We start from the raw sequence: 22,629 nt of genomic DNA on the forward strand, positions 1-22,629 counted from the left end.
GAGGAACAGCAAACAGACGACTTTTAATAGAGTGCGACTCGCCGCGCAGGTGTGGGCGGCGGGGCGGGCGGCCGGGCGCCGGCCGGCGGCGCACCGGGCCCCGGCGCCCTCAGCGCGCCCTCCGGGGAGCGGACGAGGAGCGCGGCGCCCGGGTTGCAGCACGCGTTTATTGCAGGGAGGCGCGGGTCGGCGGGTTCACCAGGCGAAGAGCGGGCGGCTGTCCTCCTTGGAGAGCTCGCACAGGCAGTTGAGCAGCAGCAGCGAGTCGCCCAGGAACTTGGGGGGCACGACGTCGATGACCAGCTTGCGCAGGGCGGCCGGGCTGCTGTGCAGCGGGTTGGCGCGCAGGTCGGGCCGCTGCTTCAGGATGCCGTAGGTGTTGATGAGGAACTCGCTGAACGCGGGGTGCACGTGGCGGCTGTAGCCCAGCCTCTCCAGGCGCGCCGTCAGCGTCAGGAAGCGGTGCGTCAGCTCCCGCCGCCTCTTCTCATCCACGGAGCCGTCCAGGGGCTTGACGGACGTCTGTGGGCACAGGCGCGGGTGGGCGGGCACAGCCCGGAACCCGCGGACGGGGGCGTGGAGGGGGACGGGAGGCGAGGCCCAGGGCCGGGGTGGGGCAGGGGCTAGATTCCCCGAGCGCAGCTGTGTAGGTGGTGACACTGAGGCTCACAGCCAGACCCCCGCCAGGTGAGCCGTCTCCCAGTTTCCCTCCAGCACACAGTGTCAGGGAGAGCAGGGAGCTGCACCCCAGGCGCGCAGAAGGTGTCTTGCCAGCCGGGGCTGAGCGTGAAAGTACTCCCCGGCCTGGAGCCACTCCTGAGACTGTCCCAAGCCAGGAAGCACAGGGACTCATGGGACCAGCTCGTCGTGTCCCCTGGCACATGTGCCTCAGACACCACTCAGGCTCGCCCAGGGCTGCAGCTGTGTGGGCACCACATGTGACGGGGCAGCAAGGGGACCCTGGGGCAAGGGGGAGTCCTAGGGCAGGAAGGGGACCCCAGGGCAGGGAGGGCCCCCAGGCAGGGAGGCGCACCTGCTTGATCTTGTCAGGGATGTTGGACACAGTGAAGCCATAGAGCCGGGTCACCCCTGGGAAGATGTAGGCCAGGATGCGCCGGTCCAGCTGGAAGGCGATCTCCCCAACGATGCGCCCATCCTTCTCGGTGCCGGCAAAGCTCTGGATCTCTGTTGGGTGGGGGGGGGCCAGTGAGACAGGCCGGCCAGGACTCGGAGGGTCAGGGGCCACCAACCTTCCTCCTGCCTGTGCTCCAGGGTCCATTTCAGGGAGAGAACCGACCCAAACGCAGACACTGTGGGTTTGGGGTGAAGCCTCGGGAGCCCGGCAGAGCCTTCCCGCAGGACCCTGGTCGTGACCTGAGGGGGCACCCTCCTCCCCACTGACACCTGCCCTCCACTGTGAGGCAAACACAAATTTAAAAGGAAACTTTGAATTTTCTGTTGCCAAAGGGGAAAGAGCTTTCCTCTCCTCCCTGTTCTTGGCATGTTCCGTGAGCACCCTGATCCCAGGTCCTTTCTCCATCCCTCCCCTGCTCCCCAACACAGATGGACGTAAACACTTTAAAAGCCTGTTTCACAGCCCAGGATTATTTTCTTGTCCCCGGGTCTGCTCAGCACCCTGTCAAGGTTGACCCCTCAGAGGCCCCAGCCCTATGACCAGGTGAACTCGGGATGGGCTAGGCGTGTCCCCCACCTGAGCGTGGGGTCTGGTTAACTGAAGAACACGTAAGTAACACGTGTGGGTCCAGTCTGCGTAGCTACGTGAAAAGGTGAGGCTCTGTCTTGGCAGCCTGTGTACATCGCATGCTGGTCTAGTGCTTATTCAGTAATAAGACTTTCCTTCGTTGTGAACAGGATTGCTGCGTTGGCAGGAGATTCTAATTTTAATTATTTCCCACCATCGCCCCGGCACATCAACCACCCTCCCCTCCAAAACCTGCTTCCAAATCTCCCCTCCCCACAGCAGTCTCCGATGTCAGCAAGTCTTCCACCTGACAACCGTGATACGATCAATACCCTTCAAAACCACTGTGATCTTTGAAGATCACACTGCCCACTGTTACCACCAGGTGCACCTGACCTTGAGAGACGGCCGAGTGAGAAAGGGCCTGCCTCACAATGCCCGGGGCGCCCTCACTGACCAGGACATGCCCAGCTGGGGGGGTGCGGGCTCTCGGCACAGGATCCTGTGCCTTCCACGCTCTGCCCTTTCTTCCCCACGGGAGACATTTAATAACGTGCCCGTTTCTAAAGCTTTTCCTAAAGCCCTGCAACCTTCAAACCCGCCCGTGATCCAAACCCCTTCCAAGGGTGTTGGATGGTGCGGCCCTGCCAGGTCTGTCCACCGGGCGGGCAGTGCACAAACGGGCTGGGTGCTCCGCGTGGAGAGCCGGCCCCCCGGTCCTGTTACCCACAGACACCTGTGCCCACCAAAGGCTCAGGACCCCCAGCACGCAGAGAGGTCGGCCTGACTCCCCACCCATGCTGGCAGGGCTCAGTGGCCCGGGGAGTTGCTGAACTGCTCCTGCGGGCTGTCTGTGTGGGCATGAGCGCTGGGCTCCAGGACCAACCCTGCCTGTGACTGCAGGAAGCTGTTCTGCTTCCCTCGGCCCCACCCTGTGACTGTCCACACAGCCCCCCATCCCAGAACCCCGCCCGGTCACTCTCCACAGCAACGTGATCGCCAGTCAGCACGGGCTTATCGAGGCCAGGTACTGGCAGCCTCCTCCTCTGCGGACACCAGGAGAGGCTGGGAGGACATCCGTCCTTCCGCTCCCTCGGCCGGGCCTGTGCACGTGCTGAGCGGGGAGGACGAGGCTGAACTCAGAACAGTCCGGGTCTCAGGGGATGTGGGCCGGGCAGATGGGTGGGCCGACGGAGGGGCCAAGGGGGTGTGGATGCCCGGGGCAGAGGGCCTCCCCTGAGCCACAAGACCCAGAGCCCTGTGAGGGCCCTGGGGTCACAAGGTCACAGGGTTGGGGGCGGCAGAGAGCCAGGTGTCCGAGGGCCCAGGAGAAATGCTGGGCTGACCCTGTGGAGACAGGGAGCCACAGAGGGTGTCGAGAAAGTAATCTGGCGGCTGCGGCCGGAGCGGCAGGACAGGCTCTGGACTCAGGGTTAAACCGGTGGTGACGGGGAGGTTCCTGGTGACAGGGGCTCGGACCGCCTCAGAGGGGCCCTCGAGGCCGCCAGCAACCAACCCAGCTGAGGCCGGGCTGCGTCCGTTCCCTCCTCCAGGAGCAGCTCTGGTCCTTCCGCGGTTTGCTCATCCTCACGATGAGCCTTCGAGGGGCCTCAGACTCCACTCACACACAGAGGAACGGAGGTTGAGCGGCTCGCTGCTTCCCAATGACTTTTAACTCTTTTTATTGAGACGTAATTCACATGATAAAATTCACTCTTTTCAAATATGCAGTCCAGTGGCTTTTAGTACATTCACCAAGTCATATAACTATCACCACAGTCTACAAAACCCTGTACCCAATTAGCAGTCGCTCACAGTTCACGCTGCAACCACACATCTACTTCTGTCCCTATGGATTTATCTACTCTGGACATTTCATATCAGTGGAATCACACAATATGTGGTCTTTCGGGACTGGCTTCATTCAGCCAGCATGTTTTCATGGCACGTCCGTGTTGTAACGTGTGTCAGAACTTCAGTCCTATTTATGGTGAATAACATTCCATCGCACGGATACAGCACATGCTGTGTGTCCACTCCCCCACGGACAGGCATCCGGGCTGTTTCCACTCGTTGGCTAATATGAATAATGCTGCTATGAACGCTCATATAAACGTTTTTGTGTGGACAAATGTTTTCAGTTCTTTCAGCGATATACCTAGGAATGAATTGCTGGGACACGAGGTAACTCTATGTCTAACTTTTTGAGGGACTGCCCAACTGTTTTCCACAGTGGCGATGTGTGTAGGTTCCGGTTCCTCCACACCCTCTCCAACACTGGTGATTGTCTGTCTCTTTTATTATAACCATCCTGGTGGATGTGAAGTGGTGTCTCACTGCGGTTTTCATTTGCATTTCGCTGATGGCTGAGGATATTGAACATATTTTCAGGTGCTTATTGGCCATTTGTCTGCCTTCTTTGGGGAAATGTCTATTTAAATTCTTCGCCCATTTCTAATTGGATTGTTTGTCTTTTCCTGATGAGTTGTAAGTGTTCTTATCTATTCTGGATACTGTTCCCTCCCTCATCGGATACCTGATTTACACATATTTTCTCCCATTCCGTGAGTTGACATTTCGCTTTCTTGAAATGTTCCTTTGAAACACCAAAGTGTTTACCTTTGATAAAGTCTGATATATCTGTTTTTTCTTTCGTTGCTCATGCCTCTGGTGTCACAGCTATGACTCTATTGCCAAATCCAAGGTCATAAGAGTTATGTCTATGTTTTCTTCTAAGAGTTTTATGGTTTTAGGTCTTTTAAGTCTTTGATTTATTTTGAGTTAATTTTCATACGTGGTGTGAAGTCCATCTTCATTATTTTGCACGTGGATATCCACTTTCCCAGCACCGTTTGTTGAAAAGACTCTTCTCTCCCCACTGAATTGTCTTGGAACCCTTGTCAAAGATCAAACCTGTAAATGCATGGGTTTATCTCTGGACTTATTCTATTTCATTGACTTGTATGCCTGTTCTTATACAAGTACCACGCTGTTGATTACTGTAACTAACTTTATAGTAAATTTTGAAATTGGGAAATGTGAGTCCTCCGATTTAATTCTCCTTTTTCAAGATTGCTTTGCCTATTCTGAGTCCCATGCATTTCCATACAAATTTTAGGATCAGCATGTCAATTTCTGCAAAGGAGCCAGGTGGGATTTTGATAAGGATTGCATTGAGATTTGTAGATCAATTTGGGAGGTTTTGCCATCTTGATAATATTAAGTCTTTTAAGCCATGACCGCAAGATTTCTTCCATTTATTAGGTCTTCTTTAATTTCTTTCAACCATGTTTTGTAGTTTTCAGTGTTCTCCTTCCTTAATCACTTAGCAGTGCTGCAGAAGGTACCCAGGAATTAAAGCTGAGAACCAGATACACTGCACAGAAACATGTTAGGGAAAATGGGGCCCATGGAGGAGCAGGGTGCAAACTCCCCCTTCTGTATTAATACATTTATCTCATCAGGAATCAGTCCTTCTCCCTGCTTCCCTCTCTCCCTAAAGTATAAATTAGGCAGAAGAAACGAGCTACACCTGAGAGGATCTAGAAATCATGTCTAGCCAACTTGGGTCTTCCAAGATCCAGCCAAAAACCTATTCCTCAAAGAAAAAAAGTCAGTAAGATTGATAAACCTCTACCCAGACTTATTACAGAAAAAGAGAAAGAAGACAAAAATTACCACTATCAGAAATGAGAGATGGCATCACCACAGATTTTACATACATTAAAAGGATAATAATGTAATATTAACAACACCTTTATGCCAATAAATTTAACAACTTGGATGAAATGAACCAATTCCTTAAAAGATACAAAAGCTCACTTTTGTATCTTTTTTTGTGAGTGAACTACCAAAGCTCACTCAAGAAGAAATTTAAAAAAATTTGAACAGCCTTATATCAACTAAGGAAATTGAATTTGTTGGGGTGGGGAGAGAATGTTCCTACAAAGAAAATTCAACGCTCAGATGGTTTCAGTGGTGAACTTTACCAGACACCTAAGGAATACATAATGCCAATTCTACACAAACTCATCTAGATAATTAAAGAGAATGGAACACTTTCTTCCTCATTCACTGAGGCTGACATTAACCCAATATCAAAGTCAAAAAATGACATTATAAGAAAACTATAGACCAATATCCCTCACAGACTGCAAAAATTCTTAACAAAAATTTAGTAAATTGAATCAAACAATACAAAAAAGTATAAATACATCATGACCAAGTGAGGTTTATCTCAGTAATGCAAGGTTGGTTTATAATTCAAAAATCAATCAATGTTATTTACCATATTAACAAACTACAAATGAAAACCAAATGCTCATCTCAATAGGTGCAGAAAAAGCATTCAACAAATTCCAAAATCCATCCAGGATAACTCTCAGCCAACAAGGAATTAAAGGGAACTTCCTCAACCTGATGGAGGGCATCTACAAAACTTAGCTAACATCATACTTAATGGTGACAGACTGAATGCTTTCCCCCTAAATCCAAAAAAGACAAGAATGCCCACTGTCACCATTTCTATTCAGGCCTTCAATTGATTGGATGAGGCCCACCCACATTAAGGAAGTCAATCTGATTTACTCAGTCTATTGATTTAAATATTAAACTCATCCAAAAACATCCTCACAGAAATACCCAGAATAATATTTGACCAAATATCTGGGCACCTAATGGCCCAGTCAAGTTGACAAATGGGGTCAATATACAAAACCAATTGTGTTACTATATACTAGAAACAAATAATCAGAAATTCATATTGACAAAAACAATACTATTTATTTTTCAGCATCAAAAACATGAAATACTAAGGGATAAATTCAACAAAAATGTGCAAGATCTGTACACAGAAAACTGTAAAATATTGCTGAGTGATATTTTTAAAGAACTAAATAAATGGAGAGATATACAGGCATACCTTGGATATATTGCTGATTCAGTTCCAGACCACCACAATAAAGCAAAATATCACGCTAAAGCAAGTCACATGAATTTTTTTGGTTTTTCAGTGCACATAAAATTAGGTTTACACTATACTGTAGTCTATAGTGTGTGATAACATTATGTCCAAAAAAAAACAATGTACATACCTTAATTTTAAAATACTTTATTGCTAAAAAATGCTCACTATCATTTGAGCCTTAGTGTGTCACAACCTCTTTGCTGGTGGAGGGCCCCTGCCTCAGTGCTGATGGGTGCTGACTGATCAGGGTGGTGCTTGCTGAAGGCTGGGGTTGGTGTGGCAATTTCTTTAAAAAGGTAACAATGAAGTTCGCCACATTGACTGACTCCTCATTTCAAGAATAATTCCTCCGTAGCACGCAATGCTGTTTCATAGCATTTCACCCACGATAGAACTTCTTTCAAAATTAAAGTTAATCCTCTCAAACCCTACTTTATTGACTAAGTTTATGTAATGTTCTAAATCCTTTGTTGTCATTTCAACAATCTTTACAGCATCTTCACCAGGAGTAGATTCCATTTCAAGAAACCACTTTCTTAGCTCATCCATAAAAAGCAGCTCCTCATCTATGAAGGCTTTATCCTGAGATTGCAGCAAGTCAGTCACATCTCAGGCTCCACTTCTGATTCTAGTTCTCCTGCAGTTTCCACCACATCTGCAGTTATTTCCCCCACTAAGTTCTTTTTTTTTTTTTAAATAATCGAATATTAGGGTTTTGTTTTGTTTTTGGCTGCGTTGGGTCTTCGTTGCTGCGCGCAGGCTTTCTCTAGTTGCGGTGAGCAGGAGCTACTCTTTGTTGTGGTGCGAGGGCTTCTCATTGCGGTGGCTTCTTTTATTGCGGAGCACGGGCTCTAGGCGTGCAGGCTTCAGTAGTTGTGGTGTGCGGGCTCAGTAGTTGCGGCGCACGGTCTTAGTTGCTCCACAGCATGTGGGATCTTCCAGGATCAGGGCTCGAAACCGTATCCCCTGCATTGGCAGGCGGATTCTTAACCACTGCGTCACCAGGGAAGCCCCACACTGAGGTCTTGAACCTCTCAAAGTCATCCATGAGGGTACCAACTTCTTCCAAACTCCTATTAATGTTGATATGTTGACCTCTTCCCATGAATCATGAATGTTCTTAATGGTATCTAGAATGATGAATCCTTTCCAGAAGGTTTCAACTGACTTTGCCCCGATCCATCAGAGGAATCACTGTCTGTGGCGGCTGTAACCTTACGAAATGTATTTCTTCAATAATAAGACCTGAAAGTCAAAAAGACTCCTTGATCCATGGGCTGCAGGATGGATGTTGTGTTAGCAGACATGAAAACAACCTTTATCTCATTGTCCATCTCCATCAGAGCTCCAGGGTGACCAGGTGCATTGTCGATGAGCAGTAATATTTTGAAAGGAATCCTTTTTTCTGAGCCGTAGTTCTCAGTAGGGGGCTTAAAGTATTCAGTAAACCATGTTGCAAACATATGGGCTGTTATCCAGGCTTTGTTGCCCATTTATAGAGCACAGGCAGAGTGCTCTTAGGGTTTTCAGATGATAAATGCATAATTCTTAAGGGCCTTAGGATTTTCAGATGATAAATGCATAATTCTTAAGGGCCTTAGGATTTTCAGATGATAAATGCATAATTCTTAAGGGCCTTAGGATTTTCAGATGATAAATGCATAATTCTTAAGGGCCTTAGGATTTTCAGATGATAAATGAGCATTGGCTTCAGCTTCAAGTCACCAGCTGCATTAGCCCCTAACAAGAGAGTCAGCCTGTCCTTTGAAGCTTTGAAGCCAGGCAGTGACTTCTCCTCTCTAACTGTAAAGTCCTAGATAGAATCTTCTTCCAACAGAAGACTGCTTCGTCTACATTGAAAATCGGTTGCTTAGTGTAGCCACCTTCATGAGTTATCTTACCTGGATCTTCTGGACAGCTGGCTGCAGCTGCTACATCAGCACTTGCTGCTTCACCTGGCACTTTTATGTCACGGAGATGGCTTCTTTCCTTAAACCTCACGGACCACCCTCTGCTAACGTCAAACTTCTCTTCTGCAGCTTCCTCACCTCTCTCAGCCTTCATAGAATTGGAGAGAGTTAGGGCCTTGCTCCGGATTAGGCTTTGACTGAAGGGAATGTTGCGGCTGGTTTGATCCTCTATCCAGACCACTGAAACTTTCTCCGTATCAGCAATAAGGCTGTTTCACTTTCTTATCATTCGTGTGATCACTGTAGCACTTTAATTTCCTCCAGAACTTTCCTTTGCCTTCACAGCTTGGCTAACTGTTTGGCACAAGAGACCCAGCTTTAGCCCATCTCGGCTTTTGACCTGCCTTCCTCACTCAGCTTCATCATTTCTAGCTTGTGGTTTAAAGTGAGAGACATGTGACTCTTCCTTTCACTTGAACACTTAGGTTATTAATTGGCCTAATTTCAATATTGTTTTGTCTCAGGGAATAGGGAGGCCTGAGGAGAGGGAGAGAGACAGGGGAGGGCTGGTAGGTGGAGCAGTCAGAACGCCCACAACGTATACGCATTAAGCTTGCCGTCTTGTATGAGCATAGCCCTTGGTGTCCCAAAACAGTTATAATAGTAACATCAAAGACCACTGATCGAAGATCACCACAACAAAGATAATAATAATGGAAAAGTATGAAATATTGCAAGAATTACCAAAACGTGACACACAGACATTAAGTGAGCAAATGCTGTTGGAAAAATGGTACCAATAGACTTGCTCCACATAGGGCTGCCACAAACCTTCAATTTGTAAAAAATGCCGTATCTGTGAAGCACACATAAAGCAAAGTGCAATAAAACAAGATACGCTAGTACAGTGTTCACACATCTGAAGATTCAATATTGTTACAATGCCATTTCTCTGAAAAGTGACCTGGAGGTCCAGGACAATTCCAATCAAAATGCCAGCAAGGTTTTTTGTAGAAATGGGCAAGTTGATTCTAAAATTCATACGGAAGAACCTAGAATAGCCAGAACAACTTTGACAAAAGGAACAAAGTTGAAGAACTTATACTATCTAATTTACAGTCTTATTATAAAGCTACAGTAATTGAGACAGTGCGTATTGGAATCAATACTGACACAGATAAATTCAGCAGCACAGAGCCCGGACCACGCGCCCCAGCGGCAGCCTCCCACCCCTCACCCACCCCTCGCCCGCTGTACCGTTAAGGTAGTAGCTCCTCCTGGTCCTGTCCCCGGAGGGCAGACTGCTCTCCAAGAAGCACACCTTCTTGGGCCGGCCCACCTCCCTGGGCTCCAGCAGGGTCTTGTCCGCCAGCGGGTCCTGCAAGGGACTCAGGAGCGGGGACAGCTTCCAGTCAGAGCTGTGGGGTGCAGACAGCTCCGGGGAGCTGAGGAAAGCCTTGAAGGGCGCCGGGGAGGAGGTCGCACAGCCCGGGGAGGCATCGTCCTCGCTGGAGAGGGGGGTGTGTGAGCACAGCAGGTCCTCCAGGGAGGACGCCTGCAGCTGGGAGGGTGCATCAGGGCCACTGTTGAACCTTCCAAAATCTGGAACTGGGGCAGGGAGGAGAGGAAGGAGATGTCAGGCTGAGGTTCCCGAAACATCCCAAGAAGTGTAGAGACCACTTTAAGAACACGCACACACCCTGCCCCGGCTCTGACACCTGCTCCCATTTCTGCTTTGGAGGAGGTGACAGACACGTGGGTGAAACAGCTATGGGCACCAGTGCCCAAGGACACTAGCAGCCTCGGGTTCACAGGCACAGTGAGCGTGGGTGCCTCTGACGCCTCCTCCCACCTGTGCATCCACACACTATGACAGTGACTTTTCTGTGCTTCTTAAATTTTACATAAATGGTATCATCTGACACACGTTTTATTCTGAAACTTATCTTTTTTTGAGATTTATCCACATTGACTGAGTCATTTGGTAGCTCACTGGTTCATTTAGCCATTTCCCAGCACACGTGCACACACACTTGCACACAGACACAGATTTTTTTATCCATCATCCCATTGATGCATGTGGGGCTGTTTCCAAGTTTCCTTGTAAAAGCAAAGCCGTGATCAGCGTCCCTCGATGTGCATCCCCTGCCAAACACACAGCCCACAAACTGTCTATGGGACACACCTCAGGAACTTAACAAGGCTGAGGCATCAAGGGTCCCCAGAGCTGGATTCTTCCTCTGGCTCAGCCCCAGAGGAGCCTGGAGCCCTGTGCTCAGGACGCAAATATTCTGAGGGGAGGTGGGCTGTTCCAGCAGTGGGCAAGGGCTGGAAAAACTCACCTCATGGACTTGGGGAAGAGCCATATCTATGACCCAGTTTTAAAGGGATTGTTGTGTGGCCAGGTGGGTTTGCACTTTTCATTTAGTTTCTATTTAGTGAATTGAAATTCCCTTCTGTTATTCCCAAGGCTTAATAAAGTTGTGTTAATCATTAAAAAAAAAAATTTATTTAATCCTCAGTGAAGTCCAAATTTTCAGGTCACATTACAATAAAACTGTAAATGAAAAATGAGAGTCAATAGAAAAATCCATCTCCTCAGAATTAAAAGCATTCTCTTAAGTAATGATCAGATCAAGGAGGAAATAAAAATAGGAAAAAAATGATTATTGAAAGATAATGAAAATCAGAACACTATATATATTATGACATCAGTACATTTAAAACTGTGTTTAGGCGGACTCTGGGAGGGCTCACGCCAAAGAGTACTTCCCAGAACTTCTGCTGCCAGTGTCCGTTTCCTCACGGTGAGACACAGCCACCCCCACCTCTGCAGGAGACCCTCCAACACTAGCAGGATTTCAGAGAGGATTTAACATGTAACGGGAAGAACTCTGCTCTCAGTTTGAAGACAGGGTTTTCGATCAGCAGTGGTCCCTTGGTATCATTAGATTGACTATTGATTCATTTTCTTCTACATCAGTCAAGATCTATCATCTGAGTTTCTGATGCTGCTGACTCTACGTCTCAACCTGGATGTTTTAAGAGCATTACAAACTGAGCAAGTCTGAAAATGAACTGGTGGATAAAAGTAATCATCTAAATTCTCCTCAGGAGAGGGCAGACAGCAGAAGCAAGAAGAACTACAATCCTGCAGCCTGTGGAACAAAAACCACATTCACAGAAAGATAGACAAGATGAAAAGGCAGAGGGCTATGTACCAGATGAAGGAAAGATAAAACCCTAGAAAAACAATTAAATGAAGTGGAGACAGGAAACCTTCCAGAAAAAGAATTCAGAAAAATGAGAGTGAAGATGATCCAGGACCTCGGAAAAAGAATGGAGGCAAAGGTTGAGAAGATGCAAGAAATGTTTAATAAAGACCTAGAAGAATTAAAGAACAAACACCTAGAAGAATTAAAGAACAAACAAACAGAAATGAACAATACAATAACTGAAATGAAAACTACACTAGAAGGAATCAATAGCAGAATAACTGAGGCAGAAGAACGGATAAGTGACCTGGAAGACAGAATGGTGGAATTCACTGCTGCAGAACAGAATAAAGAAAAAACAATGAAAAGAAATGAAGACAGCCTAAGAGACCTCTGGGACAACATTAAATGCACCACATTCACATTACAGGGGTCCCAGAAGGAGAAGAGAGAGAGAAGGGACCTGAGAAAATATTTGAAGAGATTATAGTTGAAAACTTCCCTAACATGGGAAAGGAAATAGCCACCCAAGTCCAGGAAGGGCAGAGAGTCCCATACAGGATAAACCCAAGGAGAAACACTCCAAGACACATAGTAGTCAAACTGACAAAAATTAAAGACAAATTATTGAAAGCAACAAGGGAAAAACGACAAATAACATACAAGGGAACTCCCATAAGGTTAACAGCTGATTTCTCAGCAGAAACTCTACAAGCCAGAAGTTGAGTGGCATGATATATTTAAAGTGATGAAAGGGAAGAACCTACAACCAAGATTACTCTACCCGGCAAGGATCTCATTCAGATTCGACGGAGAAATCAAAAGCTTCACAGACAAGCAAAAGTTAAGAGAATTCAGCACCACCAAATCAGCTCTACAACAAATGCTAAAGGAAGTTCCCTAAGAGGGAAACACAAGAGAAGAAAAGGACCTACAGAAAAAAACCCAAAACAATTCAGAAAATGGTAATAGGAACATACATATTGATAATTACCTTAAACGTGAATGGATTAAATGCTCCAACCAAAAGACACAGGCTTGCTGAATGGATACAAAAACAAGACCCATCTATATGCAGTCTATAAGAGATGCACTTCAGGGCTTCCCTGGTGGCGCAGTGGTTGAGAATCCGCCTGCCAATGCAGGGGTCACGGGTTCGAGCCCTGGTCTGGGAAGATCCCACATGCCGCGGAGCTACTAGGCCCGTGAGCCACAACTACTGAGCCTGCGCGTCTGGAGCCTGTGCTCCGCAACGAGAGGCTGTGACAGTGAGAGGCCCGCGCACCGCGATGAAGAGTGGCCCCCGCTTGCCGTAACTAGAGGAAGCCCTCGCACAGAAACGAAGACCCAACACAGCCATAAATAAAAAAAAAAAAAAAAAAAAAAAAAAAAAAAAAAGAGATGCACTTCAGACCTAGAGACACATACAGACTGAAAAGTGAGGGGATGGAAAAAGACATTCCATGCAAATGGAAATCAAAAGAAAGCTGGAGTAGCAATACTCGTATCAGATAAAATAGACTTTAAAATAAAGAATGTTACAAGATACAAGGAAGGACACTACATAATGATCAAGGGATCAATCCAAGAAGAAGATATAACAATTATAAATTTATATGCACCCAACATAGGAGCACCTCAATACATAAGGCAACTGCTAACAGCTATAAAAGAGGAAATCGACAGTAACACAATAATAGTGGGGGACTTTAACACCTCACTTATACCAATGGACAGATCATCCAAACAGAAAATTAATAAGGAAACACACGCATTAAATGACACAATAGACCAGATAGATTTAATTGATATTTATAGCACATTCATTCCAAAAACAGCAGATTACACTTTCTTCTCAAGTGCACATGGAACATTCTCCTGGATAGATCACATCTTGGGTCACAAATCAAGCCTCAGTAAATTTAAGAAAATTGAAATCATATCAAGCATCTTTTCTGACCACAATATTATGAGATTAGAAATCAATTACAGGGGAAAAAACGTAAAAACAACAAACACATGGAGGCTAAACAATACGTTACTAAATAGCCAAGAGATCACTGAAGAAATCAAAAAATACCTAGAGACAAATGACAACAAAAACATGACAATCCAAAACCTATGGGATGCAGCAAAAGCAGTTCTAAGAGGGAAGTTTATAGCTATACAAGCCTACCTCAAGAAACAAGAAAAATCTCAAATAAACAATCTAACCTTACACCTAAAGGAACTAGAGAAAGAAGAACAAACAAAACCCAAAGTTAGCAGAAGGAAAGAAATCATAAAGATCAGAGCAGAAATAAATGAAATAGAAACAAAGAAAACAATAGCAAAGATCAATAAAACTAAAAGCTGGTTCTTTGAGAAGATAAACAAAATTGATAAACCATTAGCCAAACTCATCAAGAAAAAGAGGGAGAGGACTCAAATCAATAAAATTAGAAATGAAAAAGGAGAAGTTACAACAGACACTGCAGAAATACAAAGCATCCTAAGAGACTACTACAAGCAACTCTATGCCAATAAAATGGACAACCTGGAAGAAATGAACAAATTCTTAGAAAGGTATAATCTTCCAAGACTGAACCAGGAAGAAACAGAAAATACGAACAGACCAATCACAAGTAATGAAATTGAAACTGTGATTAAAAATCTTCCAACAAACAAAAGTCCAGGACCAGATGGCTTCACAGGTGAATTCTATCAAACATTTAGAGAAGAGCTAACACCAATCCTTCTCAAACTGTTCCAAAAAAATTGTAGAGGAAGGAACACTCCCAAACTCATTCTATGAGGCCACCATCACCCTGATACCAAAACCAGACAAAGATATCACAAAAAAAGAAAATTACAGACCAATATCACTGATGAATATAGATGCAAAAATCCTCAACAAAATACTAGCAAAAAGAATCCAACAATACAGTAAAAGGATCATACACCATGATCAAGTGGGATTTATCCCAGGGATGCAAGGATTCTTCAACATATGCAAATCAATCAATGTGATACACCATATTAACAAACTGAAGAATAAAAACCATATGACCATCTCAATAGATGCAAAAAGAGCTTTTGACAAAATTCAAAACTCATTTATGATAAAAACTCTCCAGAAAATGGGCATAGAGGGAACCTTCCTCAACATAATAAAGGCCATATACGACAAACCCACAGCAAACATCATTCTCAATGGTGAAAAACTGAAAGCATTTCCTCTAAGATCAGGAACAAGACAAGGATGTCCATTCTCACCACTATTATTCAACATAGTTTTGGAAGTCCTAGCCACGGCAATCAGAGAAGAAAAAGAAATAAAAGGAATACAAATTGGAAAAGAAGAAGTAAAACTGTCACTGTTTCCAGATGACATGTCACTATACATAGAAAATCCTAAAGATGCCACCAGAAAACTACTAGAGCTAATCAATGAATTTGGTAGAGTTGCAGGATACAAAATTAATGCACAGAAATCTCTTGCATTCCTATACACTAATGATGAAAAATCTGAAAGAGAAATTAAGGAAACACTCCCATTTACCACTGCAACAAAAAGAATAAAATACCTAGGAATAAACCTACCTATGGAGACAAAAGACCTGTATGCAGAAAACTATAAGACACTGATGAAAGAAATTAGAGATGATACAAACAGATGGAGAGATATACCATGTTCTTGGATTGGAAGAATCAACACTGTGAAAATGACTATACAACCCAAAGCAATCTACAGATTCAGTGCAATCCCTATCAAATTACCAATGGCATTTTTACAGAACTAGAACAAAAAGTCTTAAAATTTGTAGGGAGACACAAAAGACCCTGAATAGCCAAAGCAATCTTGAGGGGAAAAAAACGGAGCGGGAGGAATCAGACTCCCTGACTTCAGACTATACTACAAAGTTACAGTAATCAAGACAATATGGTACTGGCACAAAAACAGAAATATAGGTCAATGGAAAAGGATAGAAAGCCCAGAGATAAATCCACGCACCTATGGTCAACTAATCTATGAAGAAGGAGGCAAGGATATACAATGGAGAAAAGACAGTCTCTTCAATAAGTGGTGCTGGGAAAACTGGATAGCTACATGTAAAAGAATTAAATTAGAACACTCCCTAACACCATACACAAAAATAAACTCAAAATGGATTAGAGACCTAAATGTAAGACCAGACACTATAAAACTCTTAGAGGAAAACAGGAAGAACACTCTTTGCCATAAATCACAGCAAGATCTTTTCTGATCCACCTCCTAGAGTAATGGAAATGAAACCAAAAATAAACAAATGGGACCTAATGAAACTTAAGAGCTTTTGCAAAGCAAAGGAAACTACAAACAGGATGAAAAGACAACCCTCAGAATGGGAGAAAATATTTGCAAACGAATCAATGGGCAAAGGATTAATCTCCAAAATATATAAACAGCTCATGCAGCTCAATACTAAAAAAACAAACAACCCACTCCAAAAATGGGCAGAAGACCTAAATAGACATTTCTCCAAAGAAGACATACAGATGGCCAAGAAGCACATGAAAAGCTGCTCAACATCACTAATAATTAGAGAAATGCAAATCAAAACTACAATGAGGTATCACCTCACACCAGTTAGAATGGGCATCATCAGAAAATCTACAAACAACAAATGCTGGAGAGGGTGTGGAGAAAAGGGAACCCTCTTGCACTGTTGGTGGGAATGTAAACTGATACAGCCACTATGGAGAAGAGTATGGAGGTTCCATAAAAAACTAAAAATAGAATTACCATATGACCCAGCAATCCCACTACTGGGCATATACCCAGAGAAAACCATAATTCAAAAAGACACATGCACCCCAATGTTCATTGCAGCACTATTTACAATAGCCAGGTCATGGAAGCAACCTAAATGCCCATCGACAGAAGAATGGATAAAGAAGTTGTGGTACATATATACAATGGAATATTACCCAGCCATAAAAAGGAACAAAATTGGGTCATTTGTAGAGACGTGGATGGATCTAGAGACTCTCATACAGAGTGATGTAAGTCAGAAAGAGAAAAACAAATATCATATAATAACGCATATATGTGGAGCCTAGAACAATGGTACAGATGAACCGGTTTGCAGGGCAGAAATAGAGACACAGATGTAGAGAACAAACGTACGGACACCAAGGGGGAAAAGTGGTGGGCGGGTGTGGTGAATTGGGAGATTGGGATTGACATATATACACTAATGTGTATAAAATGGATAACTAATAAGAACCTGCTGCATAAAAAAATAAATTAAATTAAATTAAAAAAAATTTTAAATCCCTGTATTTAGAGGGACCTCCCTGGTGGCACAGTGGTTAAGAATCCGCCTGCCAATGCAGGGGACATGGGTTCAAGCTTTGGTCCAGGAAGATTCCACATGCTGTGGAGCAAGGAAGCCTGTGCACCACAACTACTGGGCCTGCGCTCTAGAGCCTGCGAGCCACAACTACTGAGCCTGCGAGCCACAACTACTGAGCCCACGTGCCTCAACTACTGAAGCCCACGCGCCTAGATGCCATGCTCTGCAACAAGAGAAGCCATGCAATGAGCAGCCCGTGCACCACAACAAAGAGTAGCCCCCGCTCACCACAACTAGAGAAAACCTGCGTGCAGCAACAAAGACCCAACGCAGCCGAAAAATAAATTTTAAAAAAATGCTTTATAAAACAAATAACTGTATTTAGAGTGAAATTAGTAACTTAAATCCTTTAATTACTTCTAAAACATCACCAAAAAATTAAACATTCATATGGGAATGAACTCTTGAAGAAAGAAAAAGTTAGAAAACAATAAAAATGGCAGCAGAAATAAACTCGACACAGCTCTATGGAAAGTCCAATAAGATAGCGAAACTGTGGAAAGCTACTTTAGAGAAACAGAAAACATAAAGGAATAAAATTGGAAATAAGAAAAGTGATATAAGAATGACTAGGAAGATAATGTTTAAATTATAAAAGTATTGATATTATGTACAATTAAATATTAACTGAAAATTTTAATAAAAGGAGAGATCATCTGGGAAATTATTTTAAATGACTCAGAAGTAGAAAACCTAAATGGACCAATAAGCAAAAAAGAAAAACCTAGAAGTTACAGAATAATTATGCTGCAAAGGGCTGCAGGCCTGGGTGATTGGTTGGTGAGTGAGTTCTTTCAAGTTCCCAAACAATCCCTACATCGTATAAATGAGGTTGGAACACTGAAAAACTTAAAAGATGCTTGACTATTAAGGTTATAAATTGTCACAACTCTGATATCAAATCCCTGCAAAGACAACCCACAGAAAGAAAACTGTAGCCCAGATTCATGTAGGAACAGGGTCCAGAGATCCTAAGCAAAGCCCCAGCCAAACAGATGCCACAACTGACACAGCTCAGGCCCAGGACCCACGGGGTCTCTCAACGAAGCAGCATAACAAGACCCCACAGATGAGCTGCGAGAAGCAGCTGAGGGCACTTCTGCCGATGCCAAAATGAGGTCATAAAAATTTAACAAAATGAGCCGTTTCTCAATTCTTTTTTTTTGTTCTTTAAAAATAAGGACTACTTCCCCAGCACCCAGACTGCACCCAGACGGCATTCCCCTGATCCCTGGGCAGACAGGGCCATTCATTGCCCACCACCCACCAGGAGGATAGCGGGGAGGCTGCCAAGGCCAAAGGTCCTGGGCGTTCTGAGGAACAAAGACAAAGACAGAAACAAGGGCATGAGCTGCCAACCTCGTTTAAAATGATCGTTTGTAAACAGAGCAACTACAGACTTAGAAAACATAGGAGAATGAACTGAAAAACTTAGCAGAATAAAACACCGTATGAATGGGCTGGATATAGGATAAATATCTACAAATCAACAGCTTTCCAAAACATAGCAACACTGATAACCGAAAATACAATGGAAAAAGAATTCCCATCCATGATTGCAACAAGTAACATAAAGTGCTCCAGGAATAAACTAATTAATGGGAAAGATTTATGTGTGAGAAATGGCTAAAGAGACTTGAAGAAACAGAAAATAGCTTAATAAAACTGCAGTAGATGAAATCATCCTCTGGGCAAATGTAAGCAGAAGAAATGTGAAAAAATTACCCCTGCCTTCTGAGCCAGTGATTCTACTTTTAGGAAAACATACCCTAAGGAAATAACCCTAAATATAAAGTATTTTGCTGTGGTATTTACCTCAGGGTAAGAAAAAAGAACTGTCATTTCAAACATAAAAAGAGTTCTTTAAATTGTGGTTCATCTGATTTTTGGAATATTACACAGCCATTTGAAATATATTTATAACAATACAGAAACAGCTACATCACGGCGTTAAAGGGAAAGAGGGAGAGAGATACTCAGAAACTACTGAAATCACCTGACACTCCACCCAGGGCAAGGAGTCCAGGCAACAGCGGAGGCCCCGTGACTCGAGGGGCTCGGGGACCAGCATGGTCTGAAGGAATAAGGCCCAGGAGGAAGGGGCCAGGACGGTTGAGGCCGCCCCCGCCTCTGTCCCTTGGCTCATGTGTGCCATATGCTCGAAGCAGCCCCAGGAGCCCCCGGTGTGGCCTGGCTCAGCTCCCACAGGTGAGGCCGTGCACTGGGAAGGTGCAGGGTGTCGAGGCCGCAGCCTTTTGGAGACGGTCCCACTGTCCTCTTCAACGTTTCAACTGCACGCGGCCTTTGACCTAAGGGCTTCCCGACAGCTACCCCTCGGCAGTCCGCAGATGCACACGTGAGGCCATCCGCGGTCACAGGGAGCTGGAAAGGCGCTGCTGCCATGGGGTCCAGGCTGAAGGGCTTGTGGTGAGCCCACAGGGAACAGTGTACCCTCCAGGAGAGGGCCGATGGGCAACGACAGCAAGATGGACGGTCGGGGAGATCAACGTGTAGAACGGCTCAGCCCCACTTATGTCAACCAAAAGGATCCCTAGACACACACACATGGCCACCGACAAGGTCAGGGAGACGCCGAGTAGACGCTGACAGCGGCCGCCTCTGGGAGCGGGGCCAGGGGCTCAGGCCCAGCCTTGGGGTACTCATGTTCCCTGAGTGACGCCGGTAAATGAGAAAAACGGGTTTTCAGAGCACATCCTGTTTGGAATGCAGACAGTGAGCCGCTGCTGCGGGCAGCTCTCTTCCGTCTGTACCTTGAGCTGCTCGCAGGAACTCCTGCTGGTTCTCCAAGTCCAGCCCCAAGGCCAAGGCCACACCCTCTGCCGAAGGCTGAACCCTGGGCATGAAGGTGACCCTGAGGATGGCTGGGGCCCACGCCCTGCAGCTGGGGCTCCAAGGCTTCTCTGTGGAAGGCCTGGTGGCCGCGGGCTGGCCAGGGGCTGGGGCTCCTCCTAAGACTGCTGTCCGGCAGGATCTGGGCCTGCCCACAGGCGGGGTGCTGGCCACGGTCCCGGAGACTCCGGGCCGACTTGGAGTGTGACGGGGAACAGCCCAGCCTGAGCGAGGGCCTGCACCTCGCCCGCAGCCCACCCTTCCGGCCCGGTGAGGCGGGGAGTGAGGGAGGGCCCAGCGAGCCTGTCCCCGGCTGACCGCGTGGATGGCTCTGAGCCCTGAGGCTAGGCCCTGGCACAACTCAATTCTTGGGATGAAGGGTGACAAAGCGGCACAAGGCAGGTGACTCTTGACAGTTGCCCCAGTGCAGACGAGGCCTTGGGACCAGTGCCTCATGAGCCACCGTGCACGAGGCGTCCCTCGTAGGCTGCGAAGGCGGCACGGACCCTCTGCAGGCGTCACATGTGGGACACAGCACCGTGAGGCCAGCCCCTCCTCAGCAAGTGCCCGGGGACAGGTGTGTGCCTTGACCACCGGCAGGAGCTCAGGACACGGGCCCCCGGGTTTCTCCAGCTGCCCCTCCTTTACCCTCCATCCCCCCACGAGGAACCCCTGCTTATCTGAGCTCCTTCCTCAAGGCCCCCTGAGGCTGAAGGTGTGGAGATGCCGTGAGGGACCCTTGCACCCTGGGGACACACTCGCTCACGGGGCCCTGCGCCCACAAGCTGCGTGCAGGGGCCTGATGGGTGATGGCGCCACCTTCCACGTGGGCCTGCTTGCTCAGGGTGGCAGCAGGCATGTGGTGGACTCCAGGAGGTGACCCCACAACGGAGGTCCCCGGAGCAGCCCGGGCATCCTGCTGCGGAACTGGCAGCAGCTCAACTGCTTCCAGAAGGAAAGGAAAACATCTCACGCCCAGTCGAACGGCTCACCCCAAGAGAGGCGGGTCCACGGGCGTGGGCACCCCGGGGCGAGGGCTGGGGTGTGGACTCTGCCCGCCCTGCTGGGCAGTGAGTGATCACCGCCTCGGGGGACAAGGAGGCTGCCCGGTCAGGGGCCCACCGTCCACATCCGGACCACTCAGGCCAAGGCCAGGGCTCCAAGCACGCCCTAAATCATACTCCACGCGTGAAAATGTTTACAGCACAGCCAACTAATTCCACAGAAAGCGCCGCGGCCTCCGGAGCGGCTCCCACAGGGCGCGCTGCTTCACGGCTCCTCCCTCACCTCCTGCCCGTGACGCTGCAGGCCCTACCTCCCCGGCGCCCTTCCCGCCCCGGCTGCGGACCCGCCTGAGGACACAGGCCCGGGCTCACCTGCACTGCCAGCGGAGCAGGCCTCGGGGCAGGCAGGCGCCTTGGGGATGAGCAGGCCGCGGCCCCCGCGCCCGCAGCTCTCCTGGCAGCTCTCACTGAGCAGCCGCTTCAGCATCTGGTTCTCCTTCATGAGGCGCACCTGCTTCTTGAGGTCCGCGTTCTCGCTCACGAGCCTGTTCGTCAGCTCGCTGCCCTCAGCCATGGCCGTGTCCTCAGGGCTCATGTGCGGGCCGTGGCCCCATGGAGGTGGGAATCCGGAGCCCAGGGGCGCCCCAGAAACACCAGGAGCCCGGAGTTCCACGCGCCTGGCCTTCCGCAGCCTTGTGATGTCGCCCTTAAAGCAGCGGCGCCCCGCGGCCACGAGGGAGCGGAGGGGAGGGGGCGCCTGCGGCCTCGCGGGACGGGCACCCCAGCGCAGGGAACAGCGCAGGCCGAGGCCCAGACAGGAATGTTCTGGCATGTCCCAGGAACAGCCAGAGCTCTGGGCCGCACCCCTGAGGGAGAGGAGGCCGTGGACGCAAGGAAGGCGGGCCGGGGAGCCCCTCAACGGCCCCCGCGGCCCGCGCAGCTCCAGCGGGCTCGAGGGGCTGGCAGTTGGAGGCCACCTGCCGACCACACTCCCCTGGTCCAGAGGGTCCGGGCGGCACGTCAGTGTCCCCACACAGACCACCAGCACTGAGTGTCGGGGACACGGACCATTACCGGACCTGAGGAGCCCTGGCCAGGGCCCAGGGCCGTCCGGACCACCCACCCACATGCAGAGTCCTGCCAGATTCCAGTCCTTGGTCAGGGTGACCTCCGTGACCCCCCCACTCCCACTAACTACCGGGAAGGCGCACAAACTCAGCACTGTCTCCTGGCTCCAAAGGCCGCAGCCGGGTCGCCTGCGTCTCCGCCTGAGGACACAGCCCAGAACAGGAGCAGCGTCTTCTCTCCCCTTCAGCCGACGCCTCGACGCCTCGAGGGCAGGGGGAGGGGGAGGAGCCTCCAGGCAGAACGCAGCCCTGCCTCCCCAGACTCACAGCTTAGCGTATCGTCGCCCACCCAATCTCGGGGGGGATCTGTGAAGGGCTGCATGCCAAGACAGAGCTGACAGGACGGCGGGAACGTGGACAGCGCCCACTGAGGAAGGCCCCAGGGCAGATGTCCCGCCAGCCTCCTGAGAACAGGGCCGGGGGGTGAGGAGCTCCCCTCCGCCGGCCCCTCCCCTCGCATTTACAGTGCCATTTCTT

General features: G+C 47.7%; 1 protein-coding gene across 1 annotated transcript; it reads right to left on the minus strand.

Annotated features, from left to right (window-relative positions):
- Window positions 1–3: 3 nt before the first annotated feature.
- On the minus strand, window positions 4–21,644 carry SPATC1L (spermatogenesis and centriole associated 1 like). Its single transcript, XM_036850459.1, has 4 exons — window positions 21,398–21,644; window positions 9,836–10,180; window positions 1,034–1,185; window positions 4–522 (listed from the first exon to the last, which is right to left on the minus strand). Exons 1-4 carry the CDS (start codon window positions 21,618–21,620, stop codon window positions 196–198), a joined length of 1,047 nt encoding a protein of 348 aa, XP_036706354.1. The 5' UTR covers window positions 21,621–21,644; the 3' UTR covers window positions 4–195.
- Between the last annotated feature and the right edge of the window lie 985 nt (window positions 21,645–22,629).

Source organism: Balaenoptera musculus, chromosome 4, assembly GCF_009873245.2.
Source record: "Balaenoptera musculus isolate JJ_BM4_2016_0621 chromosome 4, mBalMus1.pri.v3, whole genome shotgun sequence".
In the NCBI taxonomy this organism is placed as follows: domain Eukaryota; kingdom Metazoa; phylum Chordata; class Mammalia; order Artiodactyla; family Balaenopteridae; genus Balaenoptera; species Balaenoptera musculus.